We start from the raw sequence: 25862 nt of genomic DNA, 5'->3' as shown, positions 1-25862 counted from the left end.
TTAGATTATTTCCAGCGGAATCATGAAGTTTGCTCGTTTAAGGTAGAAAAAAGTAAGCTGTTATTGGAGGTGATTAAAAATATCGTCAAGCGAGGAAAGTGTTCGAAACTGTACCTCATTCTGTTTTTATATTTTTCGTTTTAATAGCACAATAATCGAAATTTTTATTTTTCCTGTAGAACGAAATACTTTGAGAGTTATTTCGAATGAATTTGATTGATAATAAATGTTTAATCAGTCGAGTTGAATTAAAAGCAATAAAATTATAATCAATCGAATAAATCCAACTAATCAGCTGTGAAAAATTTCATAGATTTTATAGAATTGGATTTGCGATAACAATAACGGTCAATCATATAAACATACATATGTAGATTATATATTAATATTCATTTAATAAAAGGGGAAATTGAGTATAATAATTTAGTTCTCGTCGAGTCGATTGTTTAACTTTCTGTTTCGCTTCGTCATCATAACATATTCACGCAAGCTTCGCGTTCGTGCACTCCTTTTCGTAATCGGGCCCTTTTCTGCGGTATTTGCACGCACTCTTAGCTTGAGCACTGAAATATATACCCGCGTTTATGTACCGGGTCGTTCCTCTGTACACGAGGGGAATGACTAGGTTTCGTTTGCTAAACGTTTCAATTTGCAGAAAGGTAATTTACTGAGACCTTCGGGGCACGGCGGAAACTCTGGAACGAAAGACGAAAGAGCGGATTAAATTCCTTTGCTACTTTTTAAGGAACATTTCCGATTAATCTTGACATTCAAGTGAATGGAGAAATATCCTCAACGATTACATGTAATCGAGACGTAAAATTGTTTTTGCGGGCGATGGCTCTTAATTGACGAGATTTAATTCAGCGAAGATATACGTCTAGAATATTCATGTTAATATGTACAAATTTGTTGATTACTTTGACTAGATCGTATTACTGAAATAAATAGAGAGAGCAAGGCTTGAAATTTATGTAGTTAGAGCTAGCCTTTTCCACAAATTAGTTGCCTTTCTCGACTTTATAAATTAGTAGAGTTAATTATCTCTATCAAACATTCTTCTATTCTTGGATATTTATATTAAGATGATATTTATAATAAAATAAAACACGCCTATGTTTCTTTTAATGATATGAAATTAACTATCAGTTTTACTGTAAATTTGTTATAAATTATTATTTCCGAATATTCTTGGAATGGTAATGAGACCAAAATTAAAAATATCTTGTTTGAATAAAGTAATAGAAAAAAAATAACAATAAATCGGTATAGCAATCTTAGTCGTGAGCCAAAATAGCTTTCGTTGTCAACTCCAATACTCTTCGTTGTAGCAAACAAAGCAGGAATCTCTTGCGCCATCGTCGTATGGTGGTAATACAATATTCTAATGGGGGCTATCTTTTCTCCTTTAGAACGAAGGTCGTCGTTGAGGGAACGGAACAGGGGGTTGCTTCGTCTGGAATGGATAAAGAGATTTTGACAGGGAACACTGCATCATTACTATACGAGTATTATTTCTTGATTCGGTTCCAACCTTTTCTTTCCCCCGCGTTACTATCCTGCCGGCCATTCACTGGCGTTTTCCTTTGTGAGCCTCCCTTCTTAATTTGGTAAATGCCAGCAAAATGCTACACGGTTCTGGTAATGGAGAGGTCACCAGGGCAACGCGTCTCTGAAAGACATAGCCAGATACAAAAAACCAGAAGAACGTCTCCTATACGAGCCAAAAATAAGAAGTCGTGTAATATATTTATTGCGACAGAAAAATTATGTCGTGCTTTATGTTTTGGCAGATAGATGAAACTGCGTGGTTGTTACATGTGAAGCAAAAAATCAAATTAATAGCAATGTGTTGTTTCTTGATGAAGTTAATATTTAATCAAGTTGATTGAAGCGAATTCTACCACTTTATTTTTGAATATAATTTAGAATTAAATGTAACGTATGTACTTTGTAATTGAGTTTGCAAAGGGTGCTAAAAGATATAGTTTTAAGTAAGATCTTATAAGAGTATCTTTTAAGAGTAATGGATCAACGGAGTTCAGGAAAAGTGTACTTTTGATTTCAATACCGTAAAGTGTATGCTTGTGTTATGATTTATTTATCTGGCTTACAATAGCTATAGCTAGCGAAGGGTGCATATCGAATAGAATAGATTAAGCAAGAAACTTCTATATACTGTAGGAACATAATATTTCAAAAATCTTTTTATCATTTTACGATATACGTGCATTGCACATAGTGGGTATATAAAAACTCTTTCATGTAAAAGTGAAGAAATATTAAAAAGCATTCGTTTTCATAAATTCGATTGTAAATAAAAATATGTTACACGTAGAAGTATAATTACGATATATTCTCGTCATAGTATATTTTTTAACATGTTTTTGATGTAGTAGAAATTTAATTTAGACCTGCTATTATTTATATTGCTAAATGGATGAAAATCTCATTAGGAAATACTATCTTATGATTATTAGGACCATTTTACCGGGGTCGTATTACATTTTGTTGGGATTACAAATACGAATCGTAATCATTGTACTAGAACGGATCACAAGGCATTCGCGGGGACGATTTATTTTGCTGATATTTAACATATCTGTCGGTGCTTGTGTGGTCCATTTGCTAAATAGTCGGAATAATGAAGGTTTAATCCTGGCGATGCTCAATAAAGTAGCATTATGTAAATGTAATAGGTAATTCCGGAACAACTGATAGATATTGAATTTCAAAGCGCATCCACGAATAATCTATTAAATTTACTGTCTCGATAAATTCATTTTTACACAAACTGTATATCGATGATTGTTCGATGTTGTTATGCAAAAATTAACATTAAAATTTATGTCGGCTGCGTTTATTTTCCATTTTCAATTTTATTCAGTACAACATCCCGCGAATTATTATCATTTTTGGCAATGTTAATGAAATTGGGATTAAAAAAGGATACATTTAAAATTGTTCTTAGAGTTGTGCTCCGCATTCCATTTATGCATCGATTTGTGTTATTCATTCTTTGTGCTAATTCCGTGATCTATTCCTTTTATTATTCCATAAAATTGTATACAAATTGAATATCTCCTTTCATTGTTTTTTATCCTTTTTTTCTAATTCTACTACATACTAACTACACTTAGATAAAAACAAAAGAAACGTTCCAATATACTATTCAATGTCGCTCAAAAATAAGCAATTTAGTGAAACAAGATAACATTCAAATTCTCGTCGAGTTCAGAATCGAATAAACCGAAAGCCCCAGTACAGTTCTCAAGATTTCCAAACGAACGTAACCTTATTACACGCGGCAGCGAACGCGTGACACGCGCGGGGCGCGAAATAATTTCAGTCAAAACGAGAGGACCGAGGATGATATTCTCTCAGAGGTGGAGGAAACGGGATTACGAACGGGGAGAATAAATCGGATAAAGGCGACGACGAGGTAAGAAATGACAAGCGCGTAAGATCCTTCCTTTTAAAAACGATTCCCTTCGTCCTGGTAACAAGACGGGAGCGCCTGCGCGTACCAAAGCGCATAAGGGGTGAAAAGGTAAAAACGCGACTTACGATAAATTGCATTTTCCAACGAGCAAGAGCGAGCAGGAGTTTAACGTTTCCTGTTTTCTGGCTTCGTTCCATGGCCTCGTTTCTAGTTTCCCTTCGACTATCCACCTGCACACGCAGCCACCCCTCCCCGCAATATCGAATTCCGATAAGAATCCTCGCGCAAAAGGAAAACGATTCCGACATTCCTTTTCCAATGATGCGAAACGATTAAGCTCTAGGATCCCCGAGAACGCGGCGTTTCAATGATGTGACTCTCGATTTCAGACGGAACATCAGCGTACCACCCTCTCAGCTGCGGGAGCGTAGTTTAATTAAAAGGCTCCGGATAAAACGCAGCGCGTTATTCGCAAATTCGAGTCGATTCCGCGCTTTGTAAAAAGCGAATTGTGCCCGGTTTCCCACTGAGCGATACTGTTAATCGTTCGCGAGCCGGTTAATTGGATTTCCAGATGATATTCTTCGAAAAGGGGGTGATCGATGACCTAGTATAAATGATAAATTGGTACGTTGAGATTGGATTCGATGCGGTTTCTTTTCTTTTTTTTTAATAAGCTATTGTGGAGGTAGAATCGTTACTTTTGTACAGAATTTTTAAAATTTTCAAGGTGGTCGTAAGTCTTCAGGGTGATATTCTTATAAAGATAAGAATATCACCCTGAAGATAAGATAAAGGGGTAGATCCAATGATTTGGTATAAATGATACATTCTTATGATGAAAATCGTTTTGGTGGTGCTCCCTTTTATAGAATCCTTATATTTGAGATTGCCTCCAGGTGGAAATCGTAGAATATAGGTCAATATTACTATATTATTGGTAAATTTAGAACATGGGTGATTGGAACTTTTGTAATTTCGCCTCTTTATCCTATAGAATTAAAATTGCAATTTGTCAAAGAAAATTTATTTTTCAATTAAAAAAATTTAATCAACAAATTTTGTTGTATTGAACGCCAATAACAACTTATAAATATTTGTCTCTTCATTGATCGACACGTTCTTTTTCATAAGAGTACAATTCCTGTCGTTTCTACAGAAAAATACTGACGTGTTAATTACCTACTTCCCTCGAATTACGAAATCCAATATTAGTTCGATAATGAGCCACACTGCAATTAGTAACCTCGGTGTTACCGAACGGAGACCTAGTAACAATCAATGTACACGAGTTTCGCCTAACCGTAAACTATTCTGATTAATTTTGCCAATCCTGAAACTTCGACAAAGGCGTGCCACAAATATCCTTGCATTTGAATTTCTGTAAAAATATGTGACAGGTGAAAAAAGTCACGAGTAAAATAAACATGCATGTCAAATGTATAACGATTGATTTGAATTATTTACGAACGTCAATCTCAACAGAACATTTATGCTCAGTGAAATTACAATTTGCTCTAGCGCTTCAGTTCAATGCGATTCATGCGAAATGAAGAAAAACAACGTGCTGTGGTCAGGCTATTTCATAAAACACAGTATGGTAGCATAATAGATCGTGTCGATGAAATGAAAAATAAGAAAGATAAACGTTTCCGCTCGGAAAATGGACAAAGGAAAGGGGCGATGGAGTTAAATCGATACCCTAAAACAAATTGCTCGATAATACCTCGACCTCTTGGCCCGTGATAATAAATTTTTCCTCGCCGCCTAAGAACCACACGCGCTCGTGCATCGTCGATGCCAGCTAGGGTAAACTGTCGAGGAAAAATGCCGGTACAGGTGTGTGTGTGTGTGTGTAAGTGAAAACAATGAACGAAAAAGCGAGCAAGAGGAGGAAAAATGGAAGAACGAAATAAAGGTCAAAAGGGGGGGGGGGAGGAAAAAGAGTAAAAAGAGAGGAAAAGGGGGAGGTGTGTAATCGACGCACGTTTCAGATCGTCGTTGATGGTGATAAGTGGCGAACGATCACACTTTCGCTCCATGCGAATTGCTCGTGTCGCACGACTCGCGACCTGCACATGTTCCTAACCGTATCCCATCATGATTCCCTTCGTCCCTCTTCCCCTTATCCTTTATGATCCCTTTTTACCTTGTTGTATCGTCAGCATAGGATCGATACTACGTACGAGCATCGTTGCTCGTTAATTAGAAAGGTGATACCCATTAATTGTAGTTGGAGAATCGATGGCTGCGTTGCGGTTCGCTCCGCCATTAAGACACGCTAATCACACGCTTGCAATTATCAGACTTCCGGCCGAGTTACCGAGTCGAGGAAAAAAGAAAGAAGTCGTTCTTTACTCTACGAGAGTAGCGAGGATTAGTATCGCGGTGTCGAACATTGGAATCCTGTCTTCTTGAAATGATATTGCGATACGGAAATCCTTGTTGTTCCATCACGACCCTGTTAGCAACCTGTGGAACAGAAGCCTTATCTTGCTCTTTCTGCGATTTTATGGAACTTATCTGTTGCTCTCTTATCTTCTTCTGTTGTGTCTTTCTTTTTTATCTCTTTGATTGTATCCTATAGTTGAGTCGTTATCTTTTGACAAACCACTTTGTTTTTCTTTCATTTGCCCAGTTATATTTTACTGGGATAAGTTTTAGGGCTTACTCTTACTTTTTTTTTGCATATCGATTGGACAGAGATAAGAATTCGTGATATTGGAAAGCATTGTCCACGTGATGCGTGAAAAAGGAGTGGAATTATGTGAATGCCTTGCGAGATTGCGCTGTCGAGTATGTGCTTCCATTGTCGATATTGGTTGAAGTGCTACGGAAAAATGACATCGATTAGTCCCATCATTCTCGACAATGAACGACTCTCATGTCGAGATTTAGATGTATCGAGTACCGTGTTAATGCACTTCAAGAGGATCACTCTATTTGTAGTACTTTTGAGACTTTTGATGTCCCCTTGTGAATAATCTTTCTATAATTGTTCTATCACACACACACACACACACACACACACACACACACACACACACACACACACACACACATCCAAGCATTTGTTACTGAAATTTTCTAGCAAGTTATAGGAATTGCTAAAAGTTTTCGTTATTCGCAAGTCAAGTTTAATTTTCATTGAAAACTGAATTGCATACCATGGTATGGAGAATGAAAGGAAGTATGTACTTTTATATGAGTAGATGTTCATAAAAGTTTACACGTGACCACTTAACTTTGTTTCGCTTGGCTAATTTGAAACTCCTTTGTCGCTCGAATAATGAGATGCATTGCGCTTCGTTCATCGAATAGAGTCCAATTCAGTCCGTGTCACGGTTCGTTCTCTATTCTAATTCAACATACCTCATTGGTCGACCTATGTACGAGCATACAGCGGAACGTCTCTTAATGAAAGTAAAGCCTGGCCACTGGGAAATCGATTTTATGTTACGGGCGAATTGATTTTATTTTTACTACATTTCTTTCGTTTTGTTGGCAATTCTTTTGATATAAAAGTGTATGGAATTGTAGAACACTGATTGTAAATCGTGTATACAATATTCAATACATCTTAATGAGTATTGTATTATAATTAAACAATAGCATTGTATTAATAGTAAATAGTATTGTATACGTACAAAATAATATCAAAAAGACAAAATAAATCTTTTGCGCCTGCATTAGAAGAAGGAAAGAAAATGAAAGTGAAAAAAAAGAAAACTAAAAGTAGGAAACCCATGAAAGAATAAGTGTATTTATAAGTTTATGAATTAAATCTATCGATAAGATATTGCTGCAAATATTGGTAGTGTCGATTGCGGAATTGTTTGTATTGGACCGTTTTATGTATCTGGTACTTAGATGAAGATGTTCAATGTAACCGCTATCGTCATCATACATAAAATATAAAAATCTGATAATCGAAGTATCTAAACGTTAAACGATGTCGCTATATTTTACATAATTAAACGGACAACGGTGTGGTAGGATTCTGGAAACACGGCAAACGCATTTAGCGAATCAATCGAAATCCGACGGATGTGATTAGATTTCACGCATTCGATCAGAATTGAGCGTTCCAGCAATTGAAATGGCCGTAATACAGCCATGGACATTTGAAATCGATAAGTATCATATAGTGTTAGAGATAATCGCATCGACAAACAATTTATATGTTTTCCTTTTTTGTCTTTTTACGCTTCTGTTGTTCGACTAATAAGCAGCAGCCAAACACTGATCGATGTATTTTTCGAAAGAAATCGACGCGGAGTAAATTTCACAATCGAATCTATCGAAAAAGTTTCATCGTTCTGGAATGAAATTTCTCGTTATACGGGATTTGCGTGAGATAAAACTCTTTTGAAGGATTTTACTGCGCCATATTTGCTCGATCATCGTGATATTAGTTCATCGCCGTTTAAACGCCGCGATATTAACTTTCGATGAAAGACAGTGGATCGATAACAGATTCTGACAGCATTTTCCCTCTTTTATGACAAGTAAAAATTCCTGTGTTATTGTTTTATTCAATATGTATTTGGTACTGGGGATATTAAATCAAATGGTTCGGAAAAAAAGAGAAAAGTCGTGAAGCAGCGCTGAACCGAGTCGCGCTTGTTTCGTTTTTAATTAACGAACGAAAATTTTCTAGGGTCTTGTTTAAAATCAATCAATTCGGTGTAATTAAAACCGAGGTACAATTTCTTTCTTCGTTCCTTTATATCTCATAATTGAAATAGGACACAAAGTTTAATGAAGCTTTTATCGTTCGGAGAAAATTTTTAGTAAATAAATCGGTATATTATGTGGTAATATATAACACGAAAATTTTAATCTTCTTTTTTTAGATTAAAAAAAGTGGGTCATATTATAAAATATGATTATATTAAAGATAATAAAAAAGACATCTAATAGAACAAATCTTTTCATTATTTAATATTCTATAATAACACGTTATATTTTATATAACACGTTATATTTATATTTCGTAAGTTTGTCTCATCTAAAATTTTAGCCTATAGGCAGTAAAAGTTTATAGTTTGTTTAAAATCAGGTCAAACTATATATATATGTATTCGTTAAGTGATTCACACCTCGAATTGTTAAAATCGATCTATTATGTTACATCGCAGAGAATACATTATTCTTGCAAAGCTTTCGATGTTAATAACAACAGTAGCTCTTTCCTGACGTGCGTTTCGCCATCGAAAATTTAAGGGCGAAGATGGGGACTGGATCTCGACACAGTGGATAATGCATTGCAGGTCGGAGCTGTCTGTCACGTCACGTGCAACACCAAGTCAGACACCGACGCTTTTCTGATTTACTGGCTAGTGAATTTCCAAGTTTGTCGAGTACGTTACATTACTTTGATATGAAACTACTTTGAAATATTTATTTTCATTGTGTAATCGCTCGTGATTTCTATTTATTGTGACAACTTAGAAATGCATCAGACAAGAAGTTATTCAATTATTTTGATACAGATTTGTTTAACAATAATGTCTCGAGTTTCAGGAGAGAATTTATTGTAAATCTAAGAATCAATTAAAAAGAGGAAATTTAAAAATGAAATTTAGTGAATGATAGTACTATTGTTACTTTAGATTATCACACTTTTATGATGTAACAAATACATTTACTATTGTTATTACAAAATCGGCAGAGGTAACATCTCTATCAAACTGGTTTAAATCGAAGCATCATACACTGAAACATTTTATAAAGTATATTAAATATTATAACCATACCAAGCCAATCTTCTTTAACTTTACTGTTGATTAAATACCAATAGAAATGATCAAAAATCTATCAGCAAATTGTTTAAATATAACAATGAATTTATAATCCATTTCGACGTGAACTACCATACATTCAATTGAAAGAAAAAAGGAATAAAAAGAAATTCAGCTACAAAAGACATTAGACCAGAAACATATATCGTCACGTCTACGATTCTATCAAAATTCTTGCAAGTAACTCGCTCCGTGAGGCAATCGAAAAATTACAGAACGAAAAGCTGAAGGAAAAGGGAAACGGTAGAAATTCTCAACTGGCTCGAAAGAGATCGGATACCACGGTCCGGCATTTCGAAGCTGACTGGGCGGTTTTTTTAAATCGAAAACACGATGACTTTACGCTCGCGTTCCCGCCGCCATCGATCACCCCCGCAAATTGCTTTCGTACAAATTTTTTCCCCCGTTCTTTCCGGTTGTCTCGAGCGACGAGCTTGCACGTACAAGGTCTCGCCCCGCCTTTCCCATTCACCTGTTCACGTCAGCCCTCCAGGAAACTTCTCCAGAAAGCGAGAAGCCGGCGCAGCCGGATTCCAAACTACGGATTTGTTTTTCCACGTCGCTATTTACTTTTTCACGGCAGCGTGCACCGGATGAATGAGCAAGGGAAACCTTCGAAGGGTAAAGCAAACGACTGCCTTTCTCACCCTTATTTCTCTCTTTCGTCTTTTTCCATCGTTTTATACTTTTTTTCTTTTTCTTCGTCTTTCTTCTTCTTTTTTTTCTGAACCCGCATTCCATCCGACTGCGTGTTTTCTATTGAAGGCCAATGACGAACGGTTATTGGAATAAAGTTATGTGGCGCGCCGGCGTTAATGTTGCGAAACATTTCGAAACTGGGTAAATTCGATTTACCCCAGCCACCGATGCTCGCTGTTCCATGTACCATTTCGCTCGATCCGCCGACACGCACTTTTGTTTTCACCCACGATTCGGTCTCGTTGTAGATGTAACGGGAAATCGCGATCATTTTCCGACCGCGTCGTCCTGCGGAGTTTTTGCTAATTAGCGCGTCCGTGGAAACGATTCGGTTTTGTCGACTGGATTTTACGAATAGCACGGTTGAAGTAATCGTGTAAGGTATTTCAAAATCGAGTACGTTCAAAATCTTTTGATTTTCTAAATGAATTGAAATATTCCGTTTTCGTGAATTTTTTGTGCTTCGAGCATATTTAAAGATTTCTCGTTGTAAGACTTTCCAAAAATATTTCAAAGTAATATTGTTTTTCTGTGTAACGATCAAGGATTATTTCTGATATGTAATAATATTCTTAGTAATTGTATTATTTGCAGTCCTTCTCAAGAAATAGAAAAGTTAAATTATCGATGGAAGAAAGTATTTTGGGGTAAGAAATTTATAATGATTCCAATGTGTAACCACTTTATTTGCATAGGATTTACCAGTTTCACCAATTTTACCATCTATCATATATACGAAAACATGATTAATGCAGTCAAACATGATTACACTCGTAAACAAATATTATACCAGTTTCTATACACGTATGTCTATGTTTCACTTTTAAAGTCAGTAAAATATATCCCAAAGTTCAGTTATCAATATAAAGAAAGTTTCTTATATTATGCAGCGTAGCGAGCTGGAAAACTCGAAGGTTTCCATTTTCTAGGTCAGGCAACTTCGAATTTCCTCGTTGTGAATAACTCGCCGAATCCTTACGAAGGTGCCGTGGAAACGAAAATTAAATATGCCCACGAGCTGTATATAATCGAAGCTCCAGCTTCAATTGTTCCGAATTCCCGGTTCCGGATGATTCCGTGGAACACGTAACTTCGGCCATACAAACGTTTAGTTTAACGCCATTGGAATTTCTAGGGGGAAAGTAGAGGGTTGTATTCGCTGAATCGAGGAAAAATCTTCCGAAGGAGAAACCCCGTTGCCTTGGTCCTTTATTATTAGATGTATTTTTATGCAGTTATAATAAATTTAAAAATGCAAAGATCCAAAGAATCCATATAATATACTGAAACGTATAAAATATTAGGTTGTCCGAAAAGTGTCTTTCTTTCGCAAACATGTTTTTTACAACAGCGTACCTTCGTACAAATGTGAAACGTGAAACCACGTCTGTGAAATGTCGCGGTGTTTATCTCAACGGAAGAAAATGGATCGTATGTAATTCGACAAAATAATATAAAACAAGAAACGTTGTGCATCTATTATTTCTATATAACGGAAGAAATTTTTCGGACAACCTAATATCTAGAGTAGAGTACTCGCCATAGTTTTTAGATTGTACGAAACAAATCACTGTATGGAATGACAGAGAAAAGAAAATTGATAAGATAAAAGATATATAAAGGTACTATAATTTTATGAACTTGATGTATATTTAATAAGAGTAACGAATAAATATAATATATGCCACAGAATATATGAGTGTTGTGAATATGATAAAAAGCTTTTGATACAAAAGTTACTGAAATTCATAGTGTATAAATTTTAAACTTTCATTTATCCGCCACGGTAGCCATTCGCCAGTTCAACAACTCGTTTCATAAAGATATGAAATTGCATGACAATCCACGTCCTCGTTATTGTCTTATGACGTGTGCGTATATTTTTTGTTTGATAACCTTGGGCCTAGCCGGAGGATCATGCGTCAAAGGAAATCCTAATAAAAAGTAAGCGATAGAACGGAAACGAAGAAAGTTAGGGCTCCGTCGAGGAAGAAGATACAGGAGATTGGTAGACGTAGGGACGAGGGTTTCCTTCCTTCGATGCTCATAGAAATTCCGTGGCGTTCGCGAGCAGTTCCGCCGTGCCGGGCAGAATGCCGTAAGCAAAGTGCCACACGCCTCCTACACAACCATACATAACGGTGACTAGATAAGGCGAGCCTGCAGCCCAGCAGGGGTAATGTATCTTACAGACGTACGGAATGAAAATTTATACCCCGAGCTTTCGGCTATCGCCGCGTTTAATGCGAATTGTTGTTACACCACCGTTGGCTCATTTTCGTTTTTCTCGTTTGTTACAGGGACAAGGTGTTCAGGCTGAATCTGAGCAACATCAGTCATTCTAATTGCGAGGTGAGTAATTCACAGTCTTTTAACACATAAGGTGGCTACAAAAAGTATTTGCACGCACGTTCTTATTTTCCAACGAACCGTTTTTCTTGTTATATTTTCCCATTGCTTATTCCATATTTTCATTATATACTTTCATTCTCATAGCCTCATATTTTTGTATTCACATTGGAATAATACTACATATACTGTCATTTTCCAATGCTGCGTCCCTTCATCAGATTCTACATTTCATTTTCATAGTATTTTATAATAATAGATAATAAGGTAATAAGATACATAATATCTTATATAATAGATTATGAAGTTTGATTCTTGGTTATAAAAAATACCACTCACTAAAATTTCCCTTAAATATTATGGACCATAGCGCAGAAATATTATCCTCATTTCTAGTTCGAATGGTTTATTACTGGTAGTATAATCGACAACTTCTGGAATTTTATATGATATTAAAGTTTCTGATCATGGTGTCTAATAACTTTTAATGTCAGTTTCAAAAGTTCCACGATGGAAGAAAGTAAGCTTCGAGTGAAAACTTTAAAGCACTCTTAGAGTGGTCAAGAAATATGTATAGCAGCTATGAAAATTGGAGACTCGTATAAAAAATTCTTCTTACAAAAGAAAATTATATTTTTTACTAACCAGTAGTACATTTGAATGAAAAGACCTTTATAGCATTATTAACGAAGATTAAATTACTATTATACGCATTGTATCGTGGCTATTTTAATCTTTTATTTTTATATTTATTGTAGCTATATTATCGCCAATAATGAGCACCTAAATGTTATTGCTTAATGTATAATATATGAAAATGATGAATCTTGTAAAATATAATTAATTATACTTCGTGCCTTGACTGGTGCATTTTTCATGATTCACTTCGAATCAATAACTGAACTACAGATTCTTATACATTTCTGGTTACATTCAAAGATATATGGATGTATAGAGTATAGGAAAAATAATAAAACTCTTCTAAAAATGACAATATTTGACGAAGGAAATAAATGTTTCTATTGAGATATGTATAATTTTGTGTGCTAGACTAGATTGTCCGAGTAGTAGTGACACACGCATGTGAATATGAGTGTGTTGAAGGAAGTATGTGTATGTGCGGCGTCTCGAAAAACAGATAAACGTAACTGTTCCGTTGGCAGTCTGGTATGGAAGATGGTGAGACAAAGAGAGTGCTGAGACGCGTGCGAATGTATATCGACGAAGATCCTGGAAATCGTTTATTAAATAAATCTAAAACTATTTTAATATGAATTCTAAGCGTAACCTTAGTGTTCCTTTACTTTTATTTTGGCAATTAAGATCCACAATTCTCAACAGTATCTTTAAGTATTTCTCTTATTTCTTCAGCGTTCATAAAAATGTGTATTTGCAACAAATATTTGCAATCCATTAAGAAAACTAATAGATTAATGAAAAGTAATTTGCACTTAATCACTTCTTAAAATACATATGCGCCTAAAATTCATAGATCGAAACAGCCCACTACTTTTCAAACAAACAGAATATCAACTTCGTTTTCATAAAACTCCCCTCTGTATGCTCACGATTTTACCCCCCGTTGTTTCTGCCCGATACACGCAGGGATCGCACAGCTGGCAGCGAAACAACAAAAGTAGTAATTTACATTTATAACCTCCGTCCGCCTCGAATTCCAGTTGGCGCAATAAAAATGAATCTATACGCAAGATCTTACGACCGGTGGCAGTCGGCGCATCTTCGCGCGCCATTTTACGAATCGCGTACCATTTAATTCGAGGAAACAACGAACAAACGTAGCAACGTTCGAAAACCGCCTTCTGTTGCAGCATCACGCTTCGATTAGCATCAAACGTCGTGTAACGCTTGACCCCCTCATGCGCTACGATAAAACTCCGTTCTGCTCGTAAATCCGAAAAACGGTCTTCGTCGTCCCCCATAAAACTGTCAATCATTCCGGCAGAAACGTCGTCTACATCATCGTGACAGCTGACGACTCTACTTGCCTCTAAGCGATCCATTGTAGACGAACATTGCGTGTCCCGATTTTTCCACGCACTCTTTTCTTCCATTTCGCCTGGATGCACTGGCGCGACTCTGTTCTCGTCGTGCCGCGAACGTCGAACAATCGATGTCGGCTTAATGCACGCAGACTGGAAATGGTGGTCGCCGTGAAATTTCATATTTTGTGGAACCTTTTCTTTTAGAGAGAGAAGGAAACTCTTTGCCTTTTTAGTTGATTTCGTATTATATTCTTGCCGTGATGTTTGGAAAAAATGGAATTTTCGTGCGAGTCTAATTGCATGAGTGAGAGTGGACAATTTCTGTCGTTGAATACGTGTGAAAGCGTTAGATGTTATAATTTTCGGATTGCGAATTATCAGAATAAACATATTTAAATTTAGGTTTAACCTGAATGTAACCCAGAAAATCTTGAAAGGGGATTGTTTCTACTGCGTAATTAATTCTTTGGTTACTCCTAAAAAGTTTCGATTTTAGAAGCAAGAAAGGCGAATTCTTTAGCCTTCATCTTTTTCTGTGTTCCTTATGTCGTGTCTTTGTATATCTTCAGAGTGAAAAAAAGCCAACTTTAAAACATATATCTTCGTACATATATCTTCGTATATCCTCAGAATACGAAGACTCAGTTACAATGATACGTCGACTAAAGTTCAATCAATTTCCGTAGACGAACGCATAAAGATTAATCCATGTATACGCGTAAACGTACTATGAACTACATTTCATTGTCGATACCTTTGATAAAGCGATATTTATCCTTTTATTTTATCATTTCGAAGCTAATTCCAAATCCAACTACAACAAATTTTCTACGAAACAAAGTACAATTTTCACAATTTCCCAAGACAAAACAAAGAACAGAGAAGCAGACCAGGCGTATTAAGAACACCAGAGAAGCATAATTGCACCAATGAAACTGCTGCAATCTTCTTTATACGCCGCTTTGAATCGCGTCCATGCTTTCGTTTAGCATCTCGCCGAACCGCACCTGGTTAAATTTTTCCTGCGCCCAGGTGCACTTCTTGTTGAGCGGCGCTGCACTTGGCGCTCGTTTTCCAGGGATACCATCGTTGTGGTTCGTTCAGGAAGATTGAATCGGAATTGCTTTGTCGGTACCGACGTCGGTGACGCCGATGTGACCGTGGTCACCTGTAGTCCGATTGTTCGACATTGTCAGGGAAGGAAAATTGCTTTTTAACCTTGTCGAACGATCGCAAGTCTCGAGACGGCCGACCATTTTCCTCTGTGCCGACCACATTGCAACGCTTTTTAAAAAGACCGAAATCCGATCCGTAGATACCTCGTTCGCTTGTCTTTTTCTCTTCTTTCTGTCCATTACTCGAAACGCCTCCATCGAAATTGCCATTAACCTTCATTCCGTCGTTTCTTTCGTTCTTCTTTAGTTTTGTCCGTCCTTTCGTCTCGCGATCGACTTCAGCCTCGATAACGGGCTATCTCGAACGACCAACCGATCTTATTTTCGATTCCTGTTTCGTCGAGAAGGCCAATCCGACGATGGAATTGATTTTTCTAAACGATGTTTCAATCGGATTGTTATGGATATCGGGCAGTTCAATGCTATTGAATTAGCTCTCAGAAGATCATTTTATTTCGTCTTATGTAAGTGTTATTTTATAAGGTATTCTTAGGTCTTTTCTCGTATTACGCTTTAAATTCTTATCTTTTGTACGTGATATTTCTGACGAGGATTTGATGTTGCATGAATAATCTTCTATAAAGAGTGTCACAAGATATCTAGGGAATGTTAATAGGCTTGATTCTAGACATCAAAGCGATGATAAAAGTTGCTTTACAAAAATAACGTTTAGGGCTCAGTCTTCAAGTTATAAATAATTTTATTTTACTCTGCAAGTATACTGGTTAAAGTAAGAAACATAAAACGTGAGCAACATTCTATATGGATTTTAACTGGATTGATACAAGAAATAAAGATCTATAAATTTGTGAAACGATCGCTATTAAAGATAAACAAATAAGAAACTTATTAATGCTTCATAAAAATTCATAATTAACTTTATTCATCAAAATGCTTTGTCTCAAATTCATTTTTGTTTTCGTTCCAAAATTTTATTCATCTGTGATATCTTAATTAAAACATGAATATAATATGATTTGACGTTTCTGTGTTCATTATACAACAACCTTTTATACAATTTCCACGAATCCACGGTTATTTTTACACCTTTACATTTTAAAGCCGAGGAATAATAAAATCCCGTATAAAAATTTCCCGACCGATCCATTTTAAAATATGAAAGACTATTTCCCTCGATTGTTCGCGGAGAGTGGAGAAAAAAAATGATTTCGGTATGGCGTCATTCTTTGGCGCAATATCGCGCGAACACGGCCGCGATCCTCCAGAGCGTTGCACGAAAAGCGGCGACGACAAAGTGTTAGTGTACAGAGGAACAAGAAGAGCCGCAGTTATTGATGACAAGCGGAGATAACGAGCACGTGGAACGTTATTAAATTTCGAGTGGATTGTAGCCAATAAATTGAAAAGCGCGCGTTACACTCGAACGACGCAAAACACACACGCGGACGCTTCGAATCAATCGCGAGGGTCCTCGGATTTGATAAATTTCCTCGCATAACGAGTAGCACAAAGAAACAAGATTAATTGTAATAGAAAAAATAATAATAATATTAATAGATAAAAAAGAAAAAGAAATAAGAAAGATAGAAAGGGCTGGTGAAAAGGAGATGGAAGAAGCAGAGGGAGAAACGTAAGAGAAAACAATTTTCGAGGTATCGGACGTACCTCGAAGAGTAGCTTTTCACGTATCTTTACCTTCTACAGTCCATTGAAATCGGCCATTGAATTCCACCGGATTCCCCTGAGGGGCGAGGAGTTTCGACGGGGATGAAGAAAAAGTCTTTCTCGATACTGGTTTCATGGTTGGGCACAAAGAACGGTGAAACGACGCTCCACCATGAGGGAGGAAACGACAATTCGAAAACGCAATTATTCGGGCAACGTATCGTTGCCATACCACCTGTCGCGAAACCGAAAACCACCCCAAATAGAGAATCAAAAGAAAAAATATATAAAAGAGGAAAAAGAAACGTTGAAGAGTAAAAGAGATAAAGAGGGGAGAAAGGGAGAAAGAAACTAGAGAACCAACCCCATTCTCGTTGCCTCTATGGCCAGATGTGACGATTGTCACGAAAAAAAATAATTTAAAAGCGGAGAACAACGCGCGCGATCGCTGGACGTATGCCGGAAAAAGGATAAAGCTCGAGTTTCGTTCTTTCGACAGGGACCATGGTCAGCCGCTTACAGATCATGTTTCCAGCGTGGCCTTTTTTCTTTAATTATGATCGTCGCGTCGATCCGGTTCGCGAATGGTAAATTGAAGCACGTAAAACAGTTGCGTATCGTGTTTCTCACGCCTGTCCCGATGGCTCTTAACACGCTAGCGTGCTTTGTGCCGTTTGGCATTCGAACTGGATGTGAAATTGAAATTTTTCGGAGAATTGACGTGACGATTTGATTGGTAAGAGACAGAGGATAATAAAAGTGTGGTACAAGAGTAGGATGAGGAAGAGATATTATTTTACAAGATGATTGTGTTACGATGATATATAGAACGATTCAGGTGTATTTGTAATCTATGTATGGGTTGCTTTAATTTCAAAATGTGGATACAAAGTAGGAAAGATTTCAATTATACTTATAAAAATGTGTGAAATATCCCATTCATATTGATATTGATATAGTGATATGATGATATTTAAATTCATTCGTGTACTTTTTAAGTTTAAATAAATAAATCGTTGTTTAATACGATAATATGGAGATGTAATGAACATTTGTTAAAGAAATCGAATGTCTTCAACCTTTTCCACCAAGTTTCATCTCTAACGCTCGATTAAACTTGTATCTTCCTGTTGTACATGACAGTTCGTACTCACGAGAAGTTCATCTTTTATCTTGTCACGTTACGATGCTGTTCTGTGTTTAAAGTTGCTCGACACGAACGGTTACACTGTAACAGTTGCAATAAAATTCCATCGCGAGGCTGACGTTACCGCAGAGTTTAGTTCCATAGAGAATTCCGGGTGACTGTGGTTTCGACTTTGTTCATTGCGGTACCATCATGGCGTGGCCAAACATTAACACGTCCATCGTTTAGCGTCTGGTTTTCAAACGCCACATCACCCATCTATATTGACTTACCTTCAAAATCTTTACGTTTCACTGTCGCTGGAACATATTAATTAACATATAAGATTCTTGTTTCAATCATCAAACATAGATTTTTCACTTTTTGGACTTTGAAGACGGACGAGCACCGTAATGTCAGGATTGTTATACATTTTTAAAATTACAAGTGAAATATTTGTAACGTACTTTTAAAAAAATATTTCTATCGTTTTGAGTAGGCGCATGTATATCTCATAATATCTCTCGTGTGAAAACTGAGGCTCGATCCTAATCCTGCTCGTTGCCAGATACTACCGCAGCGAAACAAAATTGAAATAATACAGTTGAAATCTTCTTAAGAACTCGCGAGTAATTGAAACGCTCAACCAATTTCAATTTTCCCATTAATAAATGCCATATTACCGCTCCCGCGAAGAATCTTCCGTCTGCGGTTCCACAAACTTCCGAGGTTCCCCGGTGTCATTACAAAGTTCGGGTCCACGGTGGGACGAACAACACAACCGAGACACCTTGGAACGTGGATTTCCGCGGTGGGACTTTACATACTTGTTACCAGAAAGTAAAATTCGAACGAGAGAGGGTTAAACTCGATCTCGACGTTGCTTAAGGCTTGAAGAGTGGGAGCGTGAAAAATTCGCGAAAGTTAGCCGGCCCGGAGTCGGGCGCAGTTACAATGAAATCCCATTGCGAGGCCGGCGTTGCCACCGCAGAGTTCGATTCCATGGAGAATTAACGGGAATGGGATTTCGATTTTACTCGTGGTAGTGGCGTGGTAACGTGGCCGTAAAACGTTAGCGCAGGCTCAGCCAGGCCACAGAACCGTCCATCCCCCCTGTGACCGAACCCCCGGGGGTGTTTCGCGCTGGCCAAGTAAGGGGACCGTTGCGTTACGTGGTGAACTGTAAAGCGAAAAAAAGGAGAAAAAAGAGAGAAAAGGAAGGAAAAAGGAGAAAAGAGTGAGTTAGGGTAGGTAAGAAGACGGGCCTAGTGCTTTCTGATGCAATTTCGTGTTTTGCATACATGTATAGCGATTGCGGTCCGGGGGCAGACCGCAGCAGCGGTATATTCTGGTTTAGACGGCTACGGGAAATTGATACGCTCAAAGATACTTCCGTCTTTCTATACCTCGCACTTTCTGTTTGTTCACGCTCTGATCCATTCGAAATTGGACGGCTTATTATGTTCTTTGTTGTTTGTTGAAAGGTAACAGATAGGTGGGAATGAAAGAATACCTTGTTTTCATTGAGGATATTGATCATTTCTTGAGGATAATGTTTGAGTAGCTCAGATCAGGTAGAAGATTGATATTATCAGTGGTTGATGTAAGTTGTGATTTATGATAATTTGCAGATGAAATATAATTTGCGATGTCGGATATATTCATGATGATGAAGAAAGGAAGCTATGTATATTTAAGTGACTCCGTCCTGGTAAACCAATATTCATTCTATGATATTTATTACAAAAAGTCGACCTTTGTGTAGCAATTTATTTATTGCCAAACTTCTTAAAAGATCTATATCCTCTCAATATGTACAGGGGTTGGACAAAATAATGGAAACATCTCTTATATGTCATATACATATACAGATATGACATATACCAGGTGTTTTATTGTTTTATCTAACCCTATGTCACATTTGTACATGTATGTGACATATAAGAGATGTTTCCATTATTTTGTCCAATCCTAGTATGAAGGAAGAAGATGTATAATACAAGAAACTATAAATCATCATTTTTTTTAAAATTTAAGAATGAAAAAATTGATAATTTTTATAAATACAGAATGGATGAGATAATTAGATAATTATTAGGAAGATTACACAATTGAATACAATTACAGGAAACTCATTTTAATGAAATATCCAAGGATCTACATATGTTTAAGAAATCTGACTTAAAAAAGGTATCATTCCGTATTGCTCCAACCTAATAGACAAAGCTCAATAAGGAAATACAATTTGCAACTTCTCCTCATCGTCAAACGGAATATTAAACACGAAGCGCGGTATGGTGCGGTGTAATCAAAGACACGATCAATCAATCCTAATCCAGGATCGACGAGAGTCCATTCCGTGAGTAACGCGTATACCAAATTACCTCATTGGCACTGGGTATGGTTCGCTCGCTGTCTATTTCCATAATGAAGCGTTTGAACGCGACAGAATTGGTTCGCGAGAGGGAACGATCGTCGGTTCCATTAATTTCACCGACTTAAATCGAACCAGACCTGTCGACGACGAACGAGGAACAATGAAAATGGAGTCGGAAAACGCGGTCTTAGCCCGTCCATCTCGCGTAACACGGGATCGATTCGACGGTATCGCAGCGTGGTTCCGCGACACGACGTGTCACGCGAACGTGTGCGTTTTTCCCTGGCGCACAGGCCAGACAATGGGCTCCATGCTAATCCGTGTCTGCGTTACAATTTCATAAGGGGGAGAAGAAAAGTTTCGAGGCCGTGCGTCAGTCCTGAGGGAACTGCTCCGCGCCCCATACGTTTCACGCAAGTTATAACACGTGGTGCTCACAATGGACGACCGGGGACATACTCGTCGGGGCTCGTGCATCTTGCAGAAGCGTTGGCGCCATACTCGCGAAAACACGTGGAACAAATCATTCGTACCCGGTAATTTTCTTACTTCGCTGTTGCTTCGTGTACTTTTTTTCCAACGAATTAACAAACTGAACTCTCAGTTGCTCGATGCTATGGAAAAGTATCGACTGTGGTATTAGATTGATACGAGGGATTGACATGAGGTCGTCGCCTGGAAGGGAATTGCACAAGTTTTTCCATCTTTCGTTGTTTCTTTAGATTGCGGAATAATGACGGCTCGCGAAGTTGGTGGATAAAGTTATTTCAGTCCTGAGGTTTAGGCTTCTTTATCGATCTATCTTACTGTGTTAAATTGTATAGTACGTATGTTGTCTGTAATATGGTAGTTGATATGTATGCTGTTGAAATACGTTTAATAGGAAAGTGGTTATTTTTATATTCTAATACCTTTTACTAATTTTTCACAAATATCTTATGAATAATAAGAAACATAGAAATATTACTGTTATTAAGTTAGCACGAGTCTGTACGTCCCTATGTCATCGAGTCTAAGGTAAATGTAAATCACTTTTCCAAAGTCGCGTATAACATATCTATATATGTCAATTTTACTGTTCTTTTCGATGTCCAATCACCGACTAATCAATCGAAAAATCCTTTGAAACTTATCCTTGAACGTTGCTCTCGAAACGGAGAGCCGAGTGGACGCGATGTAGAAGATTCTTCAAAGGAAACCCATGATTTAGAGCCAGACAATCTCAGTATCTTTATCGTTGACTACGGAGACATGCATCGAATGATAAGATCAACCAGGCCGGATTCTGCATTTTATCCAGTGCTGCTCTTCCAGCGTGAAAGGTAAAGTGTTCTATGTAAAGACAAAGAAGAAAAAGAAGCAGAAAAAATAGGAAAAACTACGTGGTACGAAACGACGAAGAAAGAACGACTGGTTTGCATCGATGGAGATCGATCGACGAGGAAAATCGTCGTGTCCGTCGATCAAAAATACGGAACTCCAAATCGTGTCTGAGTGATGTGGTACACAGAAACAGGATAGAGTGGAGGAAGGAAGCAGGGAAAAGGTTAAAGTTCAAACGAGAGAAGCTCAAGTGGTTTCATCGGGCCGGAGAAAATCGGAATCTATAAAACACCGGTACGTCCAATAAAACAACGTCCAATCCGGGTGAAGATCAGGATTCACGATATCGGCTGATACCACCTACGCGTTTCGGAGCAACCGCATCGCATCAGCCCCGACTGAAACTCCTGGCGCAACAGCGACGACTGCAACTCCGGAAGATTGGACGCTGGGGTGGTTTTACGTTTACATGACGGCAGTAAAGTATTAAGAAGCCCTCCGTGGGATTTACACGGCTGTAAAGCCGCGGATGAGATACCCGTTGTGCCTCTCTCTCAGATTTGCTGATGCTGCGGCTGAGAGAGCTTCCGGTGATGCTAGTCGGCTGGTCGGATTATATTGGTCCACGTCCGCGAGATTTATGCGCTTTTTATGCCCGTGGAACGCGGTAATAATGAGTTCGGCTGCTTTATTATTTCAACCACGATCACCGTAGCTCTTCTATTTTGATTTGTTAATTTTCGCCTGACAAGCGACCGCTTTGTTCCTCGGGCAGAAATGATTGGAAAAATAATTTCATCTATGGCGTTAGGGAATATGATGAAATTCACAGATGGTATAAATAAATTAATGATAAAACGCACAGAGATTTTTGATCGTTGTTGATCACTGTTGTACAGTGACACTTTCGATGAAAAATATAACGCACAGGTCTTTTGTAGGGGCAAGAAATGGATTCTGGAAATTGTATCGCGATATTCATTTACGATAATTCCTCGCACGTTCGTTACATTTTCCCTCTGATTTTATATCGGTATTAAGCTGAAGAGTACACTTGTTCGTTTAATGAAAATCGTGTCTCTGACGAATGTAACGTACCACCGGTACCAGATGTGTTAATCGTGATTTATCTGACGAGTTCACGTGAAATACAACACAATAGGGTAGCAACCCCTCTGTGCAGCGTGTAATTTTAGCGATATTAATTTCTAACGCTTTTAATTCTTTGCGCTGTGTAAATATTTTTTGAATAAATAGAGCGATTGATCGAGACTATCGAGAATGTGCCTTGGGTATTGCATTAATCAGGAGGAATTTCCGAAACTGCTTCAATTCTTGTGCACGACGCATAGTGGTCCAGGATGAGATAAGACCGCGATGACGAATAATTATTTGCTTCCAAGTATTTTCGAATCAATGATTATTGTGTTTTATGTATTATATTATTATACACTATATAATATACAATTTATTATATGTAAAAATACATTTTTATATAAATATAAATAATTATATACACTTTATATGAACAAACTTATTACTATTGAACTACTGTGCGGCGTTCTCTGCAGTTTCGAAAGAAACTTCGGCGCCCCGAAGTTTGCAAAAAAAAATCATTTTGTCAAATTTCGCGGTGACCTAGAAATACAGCAGCGTTCAGAAAGAGCAACGACTGGGGAATACGGAGGATGATTAAAAACTTCTCATTCAGCCTCTCTTATTTCTACTCTACCCTTATTACGATGTGGGACCGAGCGTTATCTCGACGCGAAATTAAGAGATCTTACTCAAGCTACCGCCTACTTCTCATCCTCCGTACTTTTCTTTTCACCTCGCGGAGAGAAGAAAATATGGAACAAAGATTCTTCGAAATATGGTCAACATTTTTAATTATACGACAAATTAAAAGAAGAATATCCGAAAACAACGATAAAATATACGACGAGAGTACTCTCCCGATATTTCCTTTTTTTTTCTTTTTCCTTTTCTTTTTTTTTTATGTGTGTACATGTACAAGATGACATGGCTGGATATCGAGGGGTTGGCAGCGAAAGAAAAAGTAGCAAACAATTCTGCCAAGCACTGAAATATAAACGGGCAGGTCCGCTGCTTTCCAGAATGATGGCATTAAATATACATTTCGCGCGCAGGCCACTCTGTATAACTTCGAGACTCCTGCTTTGCCTTCGGAATTTCTATCCCTAACGCCTCGTGTTCACCCTCGTGTTTCTTTCCTCCTTTCCCTTTTCTCGCCTGTCGCGTTTTGGAGCCGACATCCCTCGTCTCGGGGGCGGGAGGGAGGGGGGTAGGCACTGGTCGTGTACAAGCTGTAACGCGGAGTTTATTGCAACGATGAATTTAGGATAAGACCCCGGCGAAATTTCAGTTTGATGAGGCTCTTCTGCGCCGCCAGCCGCCGCATTCGAGAGACCAACAGCTCTTTCTCTCATTCTTCTTCTTCTTCTCTCTCTCTCTCTCTCTCCTTCTTGCTTTTTGCCTCTCTGGTAACAATCTCGCCTCTCGAATACGCGCGAACTAGGGTAAAAAAGGAAAACCCTTTTCTCTCTCGGGTTGACCGTAAATTTATGCTTCTACATTTCCACCCCGCTTTCTCGGAAATCTATTAACTCTGCAATGAGATAGTTTATTTTGCAGTGGTTGATAAACGTTCGATTAATTTGAATTCGTAACAGAAATGTTCTATCGCGTACGCGAAATTAATTTTTATAGTTACCTGGGACGTGATTTGTCATTCGGTATGGTTAAGAACTGATGTTTCTCTCCTTAGAAGATAGACATTGGATCTGTTAGGCTTTAGTATACTTATTGGCACAATTTTCGAGTTAAGCTATGATTAATTGTATTAGGATAGCACTGACGAAATATTCATTTTTAATAATTTGGTTTCAACGAGATATTGACATTCTTGAACGCTCTTGAAAATACAATAAATCGACGATAGTAAGAACACGTAATTCCATTTCTTTAAAAAATGTGGTCATATTGGAATTTCTATAAATAATTCAAAAACTCGGTATATCTTTTCTCCATCTCTGATAGCATATATATCTTACATATAGATACTTACTTTTAAGTAGCATTAAGTATATTTAAACCAGATATCTCTTATTTTATTTTATTATAGTGTAGGTACCCAATTTTCCTTTTTCTCAAGAACTCCATCAGTAGTAAACTTGAGATGTTGAGGAGACGTTCAGAATATTACATTTTACTTTATAGTACATTCTACTCATAATACATTCTACTTATTCCACAGTCAGTTTCAGCGATATACGTATGTTCTGCTCGTGTTTTGCATAGATACGCGAGCGATGAATTCAGGAAAAAAGAAATCCTTAAGGATTTCGCGCACCAACTCTCTTTTCCTCTTTTTTACTTGGGTATTTAGACACGGCGCGATGCTGTTCTTGGAAACTTGTAAATAAATGTAATGACGGTGGCGCACCGGTGCTCGTAGAGCCGGCGCTAACGCAGTTTTAAATCCGTTCCGCGGATAATCACGGCGAAGGCAGCGGCAACCGGGCCGCATCGCGAAGAAGAAAAGACAAACAAAATTTTACGAAAGTTGCAATGAAAAATTCTCACGGTTCTGTTCGCGAAATCCTCCTTATACTAGTTTCTTTTTTTTTTTTTTTCTTGTCCGTGCAAACTTGTTTACACTTCTCATTTTCCCGATTTTTCGTTCTCGTTTCACGCCCAAATAAAATTATTCCTCGAGTATGGTCTTTGGTAATCCTAGACTTGGTTAACACCGCGACGACGTAGTTCTTCTTTCCCTTCCTTGTTTTTTTTTTTTTTTTTACTCTACTTGGAAGCGATAAATCTAAAGAAAACTTTCGCGTTGGTCTTTGTTCTTCGCGTTCATTACACCTCTCCCGTTTTTAATACCGTGTTGTCGTGGAAAAATAAAGAGTAGA

The 25862-nt window shown here is 37.7% G+C and overlaps 1 protein-coding gene across 2 annotated transcripts in view; it reads left to right on the top strand.

Annotated features, from left to right (window-relative positions):
- The window catches only part of Sema2a (Semaphorin 2a), a 279663-nt gene that overhangs the window by 208251 nt on the left and 45550 nt on the right, over positions 1-25862 (top strand). For both annotated transcript variants that reach the window (XM_076624824.1, XM_076624822.1), the window contains exon 3: positions 12246-12297. In XM_076624824.1, the coding sequence (XP_076480939.1) occupies positions 12246-12297 (52 nt within the window). The remainder of the gene's footprint in view (positions 1-12245; positions 12298-25862) is intronic.

Source organism: Bombus vancouverensis, chromosome 2 (genome assembly GCF_051014615.1).
Source record: "Bombus vancouverensis nearcticus chromosome 2, iyBomVanc1_principal, whole genome shotgun sequence".
In the NCBI taxonomy this organism is placed as follows: Eukaryota; Metazoa; Arthropoda; class Insecta; order Hymenoptera; family Apidae; genus Bombus; species Bombus vancouverensis.
This window is presented reverse-complemented; position numbering and strand designations above follow the sequence as displayed.